Here is a 13,578-nt window from a genome sequence, read left to right on the forward strand (position 1 = left end):
GTATTTTGTTTACTCATTTTCATTTATTTATTTTTACGCCTATTAATGTTATATCAATTATCAAATCAAGGGTAAAAAATACGTAGGTTGCCTTTTAAATTTCGGGATTTGACAACACAAGTGTTACAGTTAAACATACTCAGAACGTTTTGATATATGAGCTCTATTTGTGTTGTATACAGTAACTTAAAAAATAGCCAAAAAATGGAATTAAATAAATTATTTTTTACAGTTTTCGGCTTGAATAAATTCAGCAACAGTGCATAGATGAACTTAATTAAATTCTTGGGGATGAAGCTCTATCGAAGACCAGTGTTTATCGATGGTATGGTGAATTCAATCGAGTCGGTAGATCACTCCAAGACGAATTTCGTGAAGGTCATTCAAAATCAGTTGTTGTTCCGGGAACAATTGATGCTGTGCACAAACTGACATCGCATATTAAGACACGAAACTGTAATTTGGTACAACGAATCGTAATAACAATAATAAATTTAATGTACCTATGTGTATATCCCCAAACCATGTAAGAAAAATCACCCAAATTTGCACAGGATAAATAATTTTGATACCTATTGCGACAGCGTGAAAATAGGTGAAATCAGCTGACAACCTACGACAGTCGACAAAACTACTAAAAATGCGCCTACTCCACCCATTTCAACCAAATTCAGTACATTATATTATCCTGACGATCCTATGTTACATTATGGAAATAGGCGCAATCGGACTACAATCACGCCTACTTCGCATATAGCACAAATTAAAATTCCATATGATTCTTTCACTTTCCAAATACTTGCATATTCAAATGAAACTTTGCACAAATAGTTTTTTTGAGATATGCCATCTCGAGTTTAAAAATTGCCAAATGACTGCCAATATGACTGACTTTTTGCCGAAAATATCGTATAAACTGTGAGATATTATATATTATAGAAATTCGGTGAAAATGTGTTTTTGATAATAGTATAACCTTGTATCAAAAATATTTTAGTTCTAATAACAATGCATCTTTGTACCTAAAATTAATAAAATCAGGTGAAAACTTGCACTAACTTCCATATAACTAATATCACGATTTTCGTACATCCAGCTGACTTTACTCCATATACATTGGTGATGGTAAGTGTACCTTAATGAAACTCTGGGAGCATCTTATTAATATGTGGCATGTTAATAGTATGTTGCATTGCCAAAAATTACCATCATTCATGACCATCAATATAAATTAATAAGATACCAAATTTGATTGTTATTCATTGACGATTTCCTCGAGCAATGAAGTTGAACCTTTTCGCTACATTTTTTAATATGAAGTTTTGTCAACACCTAAAGATATTTAGCCGGCTTTAATCCTTGAAACTTGCAAGAGTAGTCGGTTACGCCCGAACTTAGCCCTTCCTTACTTGTTTTATTTATTATAATTTTTTGTTATTTTAATTTACATATTTTAAAGCGAAAAAGGAATCATGAATATAATAAAATCACAAAATTTGCCTGTTCATCTGATTGCACTTTAGACTAGATTATATTTCTTCAGCTGGAATTGGAAAATGGTGTCCTTAACAGCTGCAAACACGATTCGAATATTTTCGGTATCTAAAGTGGGCGTAGGGAAAGAAAAAATTGGTTAGAATAGAATTTGTATAAAGGGGAAAGATTTAAGGTTATCAAATAACAATAAAAATAATAAAAAACTACAATAGTAAATCTTTTACTGTTGTTCGAAAACCCCAACTTTCCAGTTACGGCTTAAAATCGCTTGTTGTTGTCGGCAGATGTTAATTGTTTTTAATTTTTGGAACTTCGAAAAAATAGTTAGTACCTTTTTATTTTTGTTTCTTCGAAAATTTAATTATTCGTTTCCTGTTATTGTTAGTGTAAAAAAATATTTCTTGACATTGTCCTATGTTCGAAAAAATATAATAAATCATAGTTTTTGGATTTTCGAAAAAGTAATAAATCGTAATTCGATATTAAATTTCGATTTGGTTAAAAACAAATACATATAAAATGTAATCGTACTTTGTTGTTGTTTTTGTATATTCGAAAAAGTAAAAAAGGTTTATTGTTGCATGTTCGAAAAATTAATAAACCATTATTCGATGTTAACTATTTGTAAAAAAAGTAATTCGTACTTTGTTGTTGTTCTTGTAAATTCGAAAAAGTAAAAATGTTTAATTTGCATGTTCGAAAAAGTAATACACCGTTAATTGACGTTATTTGTTAAAAAATACATAAATAGATCGTACTCTCGGCTCTGGACGACCTATAAATGCAATAGCAACTCTATATACTCACCCGTGGCGCATGTGAAATGTGAATAAATTGGACGGTCTTTATGCACCAATGCTTCAAACATTTGACGTATAAAATATTTTGCTTCGTCAGCGTTTTGTTTGGGACCTGAAATGACAGTTTTTCAAAGAAGTTATGAAAATTTTCGACTAACATTTTTATGTATGAAAATGTAGGGTGCAATATATTTTATGCCGTTGTATGACTTTGACATTTACTAACCGTTAGAGTTGGTAAGAATTCAAGAATGCTAGAGATAGAGAATACGCCAGGTTTTACCGTTATTTTCTTAGTTTGGTTTAGGCTAGGACAGGTGTGACTAAGAATTAAAAAAAAAAACAAAATAGACCGGGATGTCATAGACCATAGAAGTGTTTTGGTTTTTGTTTCTATGTTGCCTCATCCCATTCTATAGTCTACACCGTCACGATGTCACAATCTTTTCTATCATTCTTGTTGTGTGGAGTGAAATTCAGTGTAATTGTACCATATTGTAGGGCATATTATTATTAGAATATGGAGTATATGCTCTCTAAATTTCATCAAGATACACAAGGTCCTTATATTCGGTATTTCGGCTTGAAAATGTATAATCAGATTTCGCCTATTTTTACACGGTAATATTGGGACTTCGAAGAGTCGAGTAGATGGTGAGATATAGGATTTGGCCTTAAAAGAAGCGGTGCCACTCCAGTTGTACCATTTCAATTAATGTTTTCTCAGCGAATTAACGCACTTTTAGTAATTTCCAATCCCTTTGTATGAGGGTTGGGAGTGGTTATTATTGGATTTCACCAATTTTTACACTCTATGTTTGATGAGATGATAGAAAATAGATTTTGTTAAATTTTAGAAATTTCACTTAAATAGTGTCATGGACATAATCTAGAAAACGTTGATTAACTGAGAATTTACATTTTAAGCTAATCGATTTCTAGTCTAAACCGATTCGATTTATTCCAATCTGAAAGCACAAGTAAAACTCTCTCCTTTCGACCATAAGCTGGTTTCGCATAAAATACTTGCGGAGCTGGAATAGGTCTAGTCCACTGATCCTGTTATAATTTGATTATCTGAACTATGGTGATTTAGTCAAGAAGACTAAGTCAACAGATTGAACCTTGTATTATAAGTTCAGCTCTACCGATAAGTATATTAATATCTAATCAGCGAATTCCGCTATAGTTTGTACATTTTGTGGAATCGCTCTATTTGGTCATTAGGCAAATCACAATTATATTTCAACAATTCAATAATTTTTTAAGCCTATGTTTTAATGCGAGAAATGCATTGTATAAGGATTAGACTATATAGGTATTCATACCTTCATACTCCGGATAGTAGTCCACTAAGTGCGAGGTCAATATCTTCTCTTCAAGTATATCTTGTTTATTTAAAAATAAGATAATCGAAGAATTACGAAAATAGCTCGTTGATAAGATGGCACGAAAAAGATTCGTGGATTCCTCCATGCGGTTCTGTAATACGAAACAAAAATAATAAAGTTACTCCATAAACTATCGATAGAGAACTTCTTCTTAAGAATATATGTTCAGGTTATGTTAGGGACCTGTCATAAATTTTGTATATATTTATAATCTTATTTAACGAAGTTCTCCCCAAAGTTTCAAATTCTAAGAATTCAAATCATCAAGAGTATTGCTGTACGTACAACGGTTATTATTCCGATAGTATTGAAACCAGTCTATGGAGTGGGTTCACATAACATCAAACAAGAGCTTTGGATATAGGAACAAATGAGACGGGCTCATCACTGGCTATTGGTCAAACCATAACATTTATGTGTTCAAGTCAGTTGAGTAACGGTATTTATTTGAATTCTAAATTCGACTCAGTCATAGTCAGTTCTAAATTTACAGCTTTCCTACTTCAAGTAAAAAAAATTCAAATTTTGCATTGCACTTACTAAACCTTTGGCCTCGTTCAATGTCTGATCGTATTCTGAGAGGGAAGTTAGAAATATGACAGCTGTCACATCATCAAAACACTGTAACCATTTGCGTCGTTCAGATCGTTGTCCACCGACATCTATTACTCTGCAAAGAGAACAGAAGAGAGTTATGGTTAGTTTGCTCTATCATAGTTGCCTATATGCTTCAGACAATCGGAAAGGTATCACATTCACCGAAGTAACAAACGTTTGTTTTTATTACGCTTCCATTTGTTTTGCTGTATATCGAAAACGTGCTCCACTATTCTAGTCGTAACAACTCGTGAACGCAATATGTGATCATCGCTGGGTACGTAATCGGGCTGCGTGATACAATCCAACATGTCAAGGAAACTGTGTTGGGGTATATATGGTAAATTAGTGAATCAAAATGTATTTTCAGAATATATAAAAAGTAAGCCTACTATTTCGCCGAATCGAATATCTGATATTCCCTTCGTCGTTCATAGCATTGTTGCACACCTTTATCGGCCCACAGACATTTTATGGCTGACAAAGTCGTCGCGGTTACGGCGTCTACATTGACGATCAAAATGTTATTTGCCAGAAGCTGTTGGAAGGAAAATAAATTGATAAAAAAGTCAATAAAGAGCAGAATTTATAAAAACACATTTGTACATACATACATTTATTTATATGGTTTCGGAAATTGCGAAGCTCAGTGGATTTATATGATCTATTCGACATTGCACAGACATTGGATTATTTGGTATATACGGAAAATTATCACTTTTACTAGATAACATTTATATATTTAAGCAAAGTCGGAAACCTCAGTGAAAGTCAGTACTAAGAAGAATCAGAGAAGGCGATTTCTTCAGATACAATGCCTTCGATCTTTTCAATTATGTATACAATCACCGATTAAACATTGAATAAGATTCGTAATCTTGTAAAAGGATACAAATTTTAACATTTAGGGCACGAGCGGAGTTTGTCGGATTCAAATTGAGCCATTTAAACCATTGAAAATAAAAATTTTCGACATGGAAGAACTTTTTTACGTATAAAGCAAACTATCGTCGATATACTATGTACACACATGGTAGAGATGGGTTTTCAAACTTTTGAATAACGTTGTTTTTTGTTCTAATATCGAATCGCCAACCAAACTGCTTTTATGTGAGTTATGAGTTTACAGGTTTTCCATTAAGTGTGCTTTCAAAAAAGTAAGGTTATATGCATCCATGCTTACCCAATGCTCTATTTTATCGAATGATATTCTCAACACTTTCATGGCACTCAGCATCGACTGCATCGCTGTCAGAATATTTTGATGTATGACTCCTTTATATTCCAGTCGAGCATCATCCGAAAAACCTCTACCATAATTGATGTGCATTTGTTTGAAGAAAGTGGATTTGCCAGCCTCAGCAGTACCTGCGAGAGAAGGTTAAATTAATTTAAAAAAAAACAGTGGAATTAGCAGAGGACGAAATTCGAATAACAAGGAATAAAAATCATAATGAAGTGCTGCGTACATTTGACGACTACCAACAACTAGACTGAGACCAGTGTCAGTGTAGCAAAAGTCTACAACCTTTTAATTGGGTGACTGCCGATTGAAGATGTGTGAGGTAGCTAAGTGGGTCATAACCGGCGCGGAAATTCGGCATGTGAAACTTGTCGACGCGATGGCTGTCGCATTCTGTTCTTATTATGAAATTAAAAGTCTTGTTCTTGTTTGAGCATCAGTCTTTGTATGTTATTTTGTCTAGCGATCACTTTCATAGATACTTGCTTCAAGCAGAGTTATCATATAGATACCATCAATAGTGGCTTCCTACTTTTTACCCTCGTCATCCGACACACTTCGAACCCTGTACCCTTAAAACTGACACCTTCACGAACTTTTTCAGCGATTAATGCCGTAGGAATGCTGCTTACTTATCCAAGCTTCATCCCTGACATACCATACGTTTTCTTTCATGTTGCTAGTTGTTTTGTATGTTCAATAAATCCTCATCTTCCAGCGCTCTCTCACTGTAGTGCGATCTTTTTGCAAAAGCTTGTTTCTGTAAGATGACCACGATGACAACACTTAGACACTTACTGCCATGAAGGGTTTCAGTAACCGCTACAACAACTACAACCATTGTTTAATGTTTAATCTGATTGTGTTGATGTTTTGATTTCCTTTAAATTAAAATTTCAGAATTCAATTTTATTTTTATGCATAAATTCGCGATCCATTTTTTGTTTTAGTTCTTATCACCACGCTTGAATATTTTCCCCTATGAATCATATAAACAAAACATGTAGATATACATTAAGAGCTTATCAATATATGTACATGCATTTAAGATGTGACCTTGAGCACACTATTTTTGTTATTTTTGCTTATATTTTTGTAGATTTTTTTTCACAAGAACTACAGATTAAACACGTTATATATAATATTTGACGATTTCGCTTACCTAGTAACAGTAACTTTTTAGCACCATTCAATCTTTCTAAATCCTCAATAATCTTCCGTTCATTAAAATCCTTTTCTTCTTCTACGTTACTTCTCTTTGGCACCGAACAGCAAGAACAACACCCTCGCACCATTTCCACACTGTTTCGGATCATTTTTTAATTTTCTTTTAAGTATTTTCTTAAATTTACACAAAAATTATTTTTATTTTTATATTTTTATTTGTTTAATTACAGTTAATTCGTTCTTGAGCGTAACGTATCCATCGCAATACTAAAATCTTACTTGATTTTGACTTCAAGTCGATGAATACAGCTGAGGTTTACTTACAATTTTTTTTTTAGAATTTCTGGGAAATCCGTTCGACGATTTGATTTGGTTGAGGAAAAAAATTTAAAATATATATATGTTGTATTATATATTTGAGTATACATATTTTTTTTGTGGTAAAATACTTGTTTTTGTAATGTTTATGTACAAATGTATATACATATACCTACAAATCAAAATACGCAAGCTTTCTACCATCGTTTCATTTACGAGTTTTGAAAATAGTAAATTATAATTATATGTGGGTGGTGCGGTAAGCACCTAGCCTGCCCACCAAATGGTGCCAAAATCGGCCGGAGATTTGTTTCTTATTTTTGGAAGGAAAATCGCGGCATGAAATCCAAGAGCGCTTGGATATTGTATACGAGGATTGTGATAGTCCAGCTTTTGCAAGACTGAGATTTAAATATCTCGACAGTCATACCTTTGATGAACCAGGAGGCATAGCCGAAACTGGCATTAGTCGTTTGAACCAATTTGTGATATCCTCAAATCGATTTGTGAGTCTTATGATCAATTTTATATGGTCGGAGTTTTAGGTACCACAACGGACCGGCGTTTTAACCTGTTCTGTTACGATCGACCTCTTAACTTAACCTAATCTAAGGGGTTGTCCGAAGTGTCTCTACGATGAGTTTATGTATAAACTCCATAATTATAGTCAAGAAGTTAGAGATGAGCCCGTTTTATTACAATTTACTATCGGATTTTGTTATTACAATAAAACTACTGTTATTATACAAACTTAAGGTCCCAAGAGTTTTGAGATAAATCCTGGAAAGAAAAATATCAATATACAATACCAAAATATTTTAGGTGTCATCGAAAACTTTCAACGGATTGTTTACCTGTCGAGGGCTGTCTGAAATTGCATCTTTAAATATTTTTTATTGATTCGCCCTTAGAAATTGAACCCTTGACACACCGAGTAATAGTCAAAATACTAAAAATTTTAAAATTATTATTTATCTTTTTCAACACTTTATTTTGCTTTCCTCAAATTGGATGCACCTTGAGATCATTATTGTATCAATTTTTCTGTGATCTCTGTTTCGTTTTGTTACTTTAAAAATGTCTCTCGCTTAACAAATATTTCGATTTACAAATAATGATCGTTTAACGTTCCATTGCGATTGTCAAGCGATTACATATACCGTGGAGTGTTAAAGTGAAATAGTTTTGTAAAATTTAAATTGCTAAGCCATAACCCTTTCCACTATTTATTCCATTAATTGTTTCTCCTTAATGATGTTGTTGTTGTAACGGTCTAAGGCGTTCCTTAATTAATGTTGCGACAAATGAGGATAACTTTAAGCAAAAAAAGCTTCCTCATCGCCACATTCTTTTCTTCAGAGGTCCTCCTGGAGATCGGCTACGGGATCAAGGAAATGCAAAATGTTTCAAAATGTATCGCTGATTATTAAAATACAGTCAACTCGTACCAATATTTTACTTATTTAGTAATAATATAATTCTTCAAAAAAAAAAAAATTACAAAACAACACGTTTTTTCTGGCTTGAAAGTGAATATAACCCCTTAAGCGGGGAGTTGTTGATTTAAGGGGTTACATAGGTTTCACGGCTTCAAAAAACAAGACATTTCTTTTATTGTCTTATTTAATTCTATAACATCTCTAGAATATATCCTAAATTCTCAAGTTGTTCCCAGTAATAGTTTTGGAGGTACAGCTTTGAAAAGTTGCGCGCTCGAGGTCAGCTATATAGTCATTTAAAACTTTAAACGCGTTTTTCTCGAAACTGTGTTTTCAAAGTCGCTTGTCAAGATTTCTCGCGAACTACTCAACCGATCTTAATTAAATTTTACATAAGTCTTCAAGATATCCTTTACAAGGTCTTGAATTCAATTACAATTATCTTCTTTCAATTACAATTATTTGATACAAAAAACGTCGAGAAATTTTTACCAAAATTTACGTTTTTTTTTAAACGTCTGCCAAAAACTTTCACCTTATTTGTTTTTTCTCCGTCCAATACCTAGTTGATGGTCTTAGTTCAAACACGCATTTTTTCTTTTTACTTTTGATGATGCTGTCTACGCGGAAGGACCTTTTTTGAGAAGGACTGTCGGAAATGACGTCGTAATGACCGAGTTTTGACTATTTTCCTGAGAAAACTTCACAAAATCTTTATCAAATATATATTTTCGGAATAATAAAAAGTTTTAATTATATATTTAATTTTTAATATGAAAAAAAAATGTTTGAAAATATGGCGTTCTTTACTCGACGAAACCCATGTAACTCCTTAACTGAACACACTTAATATTACTGTTCTAATTATCATAAAACTTGTTTTCGCTTCTTTCTCTTTACCTTGTATACAGTATTGTTGCGTATATTCGTTCCATCGTTTATGTACCTAACCTAAAATAATAATATTTGAAATTTGCAACTTCAAACAAAAAAATCATAATTATTGTTTGTAATTTGTGTGTTAATTTAAAAAAAAAAAAAAAACAAGCAAAATTAATTATAATTAAATAGTGTTGCTAAAATACTTAAATAATGTTATAGAAATACTAAAGTGAAGAAGCTGAGTAAATATCTCTAAAATTAACCGCACTTGCTCTCAACGTCTGCTGCGAAAACTCACCTCACAATCTTCACGCAATTTATCACACTTGCAATGAAACGATCACATGTTTAAGTTATTCATATTATTTTTATAATATTAAGTGTACATAGATAATTTTCTTTAATTATCTAATACAAGTTTTTTTTTCAACTTTTTTGTTTATTCAATTTGTATTTTCTTTACTTATTCGAAATTTACTGCGTTGCTACAGCTTTTATAGCATTTCTTTTTCATTTTCATTTATTTAATTTTAAATTTATTTTTACGCCTTTTAATGTTATATCAATTATCAATTCCCAAGGGTAAAAAATATACATAGGTATTGTTAAAGAATACATAGTTGCTAGTGACGTTATTAACTATACTTTGTTTTATTTTTAATTTTTAATTTTTATATTTTTTTTATAATTGTTTATTTGGTAATTTCGCGATTTTAAATATTTTTTGTTTTGTATTAAATAATTTTGTTTGCATAGCATCAATTATGCTCAAGTATTCTTAATATCGCAACTAATTTTATTGCATTAAAATGCTACGTTTCAAAGTTATAATAAAAAAAAAAAATAATAAAAAAATTAAATAAAATTAATAATTTTAAAATTTCTGAATAATGAGTAAAAAATTAATAAAAACGTTATGTTTTATACACATTACTTTGGTAAAGCAATTTTCCCACTTATTTTTCTTATTTATTCATTTTATTTTCTCCTATATTTATATTAATTTGTATGTATTTATGTATATGCACTTATATAAGTAATATTCTTGTGATTATAAAAAAGCACTGCTATCATTTGAAATTACAATTATAATTACAATTACCAAACGAGTGCATGCATTAACGCCCGATTTGGTGAACCCTTAAGCATATAATGCATTTGAGCGCCTCGGCTAATCGTTGCGCGTGCAGACGACGGTCAGCCGCACGACTACAAATCTCGCGTTTCTATGTACTTGTTTTGCGGTGGTGGTTTACTCTCTAACAGTTATGGATTGAGACGTTTTTTAATTCACCGCAGTTCCATAACGATTTGGAGCTTTACAAATTTTCTATCAATTTTAGTTGTAAATTTATTTTATCTCATATATGGTATTCCATGCACTCTTCGCATAAGAATGCTTTTAGTAGCATTGAAATACTTGTGCTTTCTTATTTATCATACTTTCTTCTTACAATTGTTTATTGTTAATAATTTTGTTTATGAATAAATTTTTGATTTTTCCTTTCTTTTAAATAGTTTAAATTTTTCTGCTTGATTTTATTTTTTATATTTTTGTTTTATTTGATTCAAGCCTCAGCCGATTTGCGCGGAATCAGCTTGTCTTATATATATATATAATATTATCGGTGTTTTTGTGTGTGCGTGTATCTAAAATATTACTTATGTATGTAATCAAGTTAGCTTGGCTTCTATTTAGTAGTTATTTTTATTTTATATAAAAAAAAGGTTATACATAATTATGTATGTATGTATGTATGTATATAATAACCTATTGCGGTGCTTCAATGCGAGTTTTTTAGGTCGCCTGACTTTTGATATCGAAGCAGCTGACGAGACACCTCAATAGTGGCTCATTGGTAAAGCGTTCGTGCAGCGCGAATCGTGGAATACCACGAGAAATTTTATGGCAAAATGTTAGATAACTAACGATTGGAAAATGAGGGAATGGGTGAGAGTAAACGTACAATAACTCAGTAAAGACTGAAACTTTAACAGTTTAGCACAAAAATATGGGAACAAGCAATCTGGTTAAAATTTACATTATTTCGATATATATATTTCTTGAAAATATCGGCATTTTTTTCAAACGGTTACGGTTGGTTGCATATTTCCAGGCGCTCTTCCCAAATTTTATCGATAAATTATAAATCGATAAATTAAAAACTATTGTACATAAACAAACATTGTATTCCTGAAGGGGGCCAGAAATACTACAGTTTTTAGAGAATCTTTCGATCATTTACACATTTGAGTACAGATTTTTAAATAGTTCGTAAGTTGGCCCGCTATTTCATTTTATAAATTATTATATAATGGGTTCTAATATTGCGACGCGATGGTAATAAGCAAGTGAACATGATCGTCATATTAATCATTCTCGAAAATTCCACTTAAAAAATTGGTAATCAATGATGACAACAATATCGTCTAATAAAATTTTAGAAAAAATCGAAAAAGAAAACTTTCGAAGAAGTCAAGGTTTTTGTTGAATATCGAAAACTATTTTGGCGTCTAAACTAATATTTATAATTAATAAAAACTAACGTAAAATTAGTTTTCCGCTGAAAAGATTATCAAGCGCCCGTTAGGCGTATATAGTATTGTTATACATTAGGGTGCACCTTGAAATTCGCTTAAACTATCGCTCTGACTTTTCGAATGCCATTTCTAAATTTCAACATAACGGTATCACTATATCACCCTAACCCCACATTTTCCAATCTAGTACAAATTTGTTATCTACTTTTAAATTCTTTCTGGCGACGTAAAGAAGGCATTTCTTAAATATAAATTTTCGTGCTTTCTTATGTGTTCTTTTTTTTGTTTATAAAATTATAAATTTATGATTTCTTTTATAAAAATACAAAATGCATTTATGTACGTCTTAGAACTCTTCTAATAGGCAATAAAAGTAAACAATTCTTATACCAACTTGTGTGGTATGCAATAAAAATTAAGTTTCATTTTTACAGTTATCTCGCCAATACATCTTATTTTCATATATTGCAAATTAGTAATTTTCACGCGAAACCAAGACACTACATACATAAATATCTGTGTGATTTTATTTGATAAACACTTAAGTGATTAATTCAGTTATATTTCGTGTAGATAGTACCGTTAAAGAAGCACTAAACAGCAAAACCGTTAGGGGGCTGTGTTCTGTGTACTTCTTTTTTTTTGAAAATATTTTGAAAGCGATGTTTTGGTATTTGAAAGAGAGGTCTTTTTGCTTAAAGAGCTGTCTCACAATTTCCCTTGACTTGAATATTGATTATTTTAATAAAGAAATTATTATTTTAATTAAGAAATGTAGTATTTAAAATACCAAAAAAATATTTTTAATCAAAAAAAAAAAATTTATAAAAAAAATATTGTTTCTTCAAAAACTTTGTTTTCTGAAATATGTGAGTGAATGCATTTGAATATACATACATATAATATATGTATATATGGTATGTTGTAGAATGAGTAATGCTTGTATGTATAATATTATTTATATATTTTCGGTATGAATGCTTGTCCAATGACTATATCAATTGCCTAAATCGAAGTAGCGGTACATTTATTTTTGTGTTTTTTTGCAATATTTATTTGTGTATGTACTTACTTTTCTTTTTTAAATTGTGAAATTGAATTTCTTAGTTTAAATATAATTTGGTACACGTTCTCAATTTATTTTTTATGCTTTTTGTTGTAATTTTATATATTTGCAGATTTATATTTATTTACTTTTTGGTTTAAATTTGTTTAATTTATAAAAAAAAAAAAATTAGAAAATTCAGTATGTACTTATGCATGTACATATATATAACGTACATATATATATTCACGTTTAGTTTTGTCGAAAAAAAGTTTTGAAAACTGCTAAAATATTGCATAAATATTTTTCGATCGATTTTATATTTAATAAATAGGTATATTAGAAAGATACATATTATACACTGAAAGGCAAGGCCAAGTTGTATGGAATTCGTTTATATTTTTGTATTTATATATGTAGTATATATCTATGTTACTGAAGTAATACCTATATAAATAAAGCGCGTGTAATTGTGTAAGTAAAATCTGAGTAAAGTCGTATGCAACTCTTGGAATATTTGTGAATTAAAAAAAGCAAAACCCCATCTTAAATAGGAAAATAAGCTATATTTAGAAACCAATATCACGGAAATTCAATGCATTAAGTAAGTTTTTTTTTAATATATGGCGTGATTGTGCACATAATTTCAAGTAAATAA

The 13,578-nt window shown here is 30.8% G+C and overlaps 1 protein-coding gene across 1 annotated transcript; it reads right to left on the minus strand.

Annotated features, from left to right (window-relative positions):
* Positions 1 to 1,087: 1,087 nt before the first annotated feature.
* Positions 1,088 to 7,124, minus strand: LOC106621305 (guanine nucleotide-binding protein G(q) subunit alpha). Its single transcript, XM_070107935.1, has 8 exons — positions 6,691 to 7,124; positions 5,469 to 5,653; positions 4,678 to 4,823; positions 4,448 to 4,606; positions 4,229 to 4,358; positions 3,626 to 3,779; positions 2,305 to 2,409; positions 1,088 to 1,602 (listed from the first exon to the last, which is right to left on the minus strand). The coding sequence occupies exons 1-8, from the start codon at positions 6,842 to 6,844 to the stop codon at positions 1,520 to 1,522; spliced, it is 1,116 nt and encodes a 371-aa protein (XP_069964036.1). The 5' UTR covers positions 6,845 to 7,124; the 3' UTR covers positions 1,088 to 1,519.
* Positions 7,125 to 13,578: the final 6,454 nt, after the last annotated feature.

This window comes from Bactrocera oleae, chromosome 4 (assembly GCF_042242935.1).
Source record: "Bactrocera oleae isolate idBacOlea1 chromosome 4, idBacOlea1, whole genome shotgun sequence".
Classification (NCBI taxonomy): domain Eukaryota; kingdom Metazoa; phylum Arthropoda; class Insecta; order Diptera; family Tephritidae; genus Bactrocera; species Bactrocera oleae.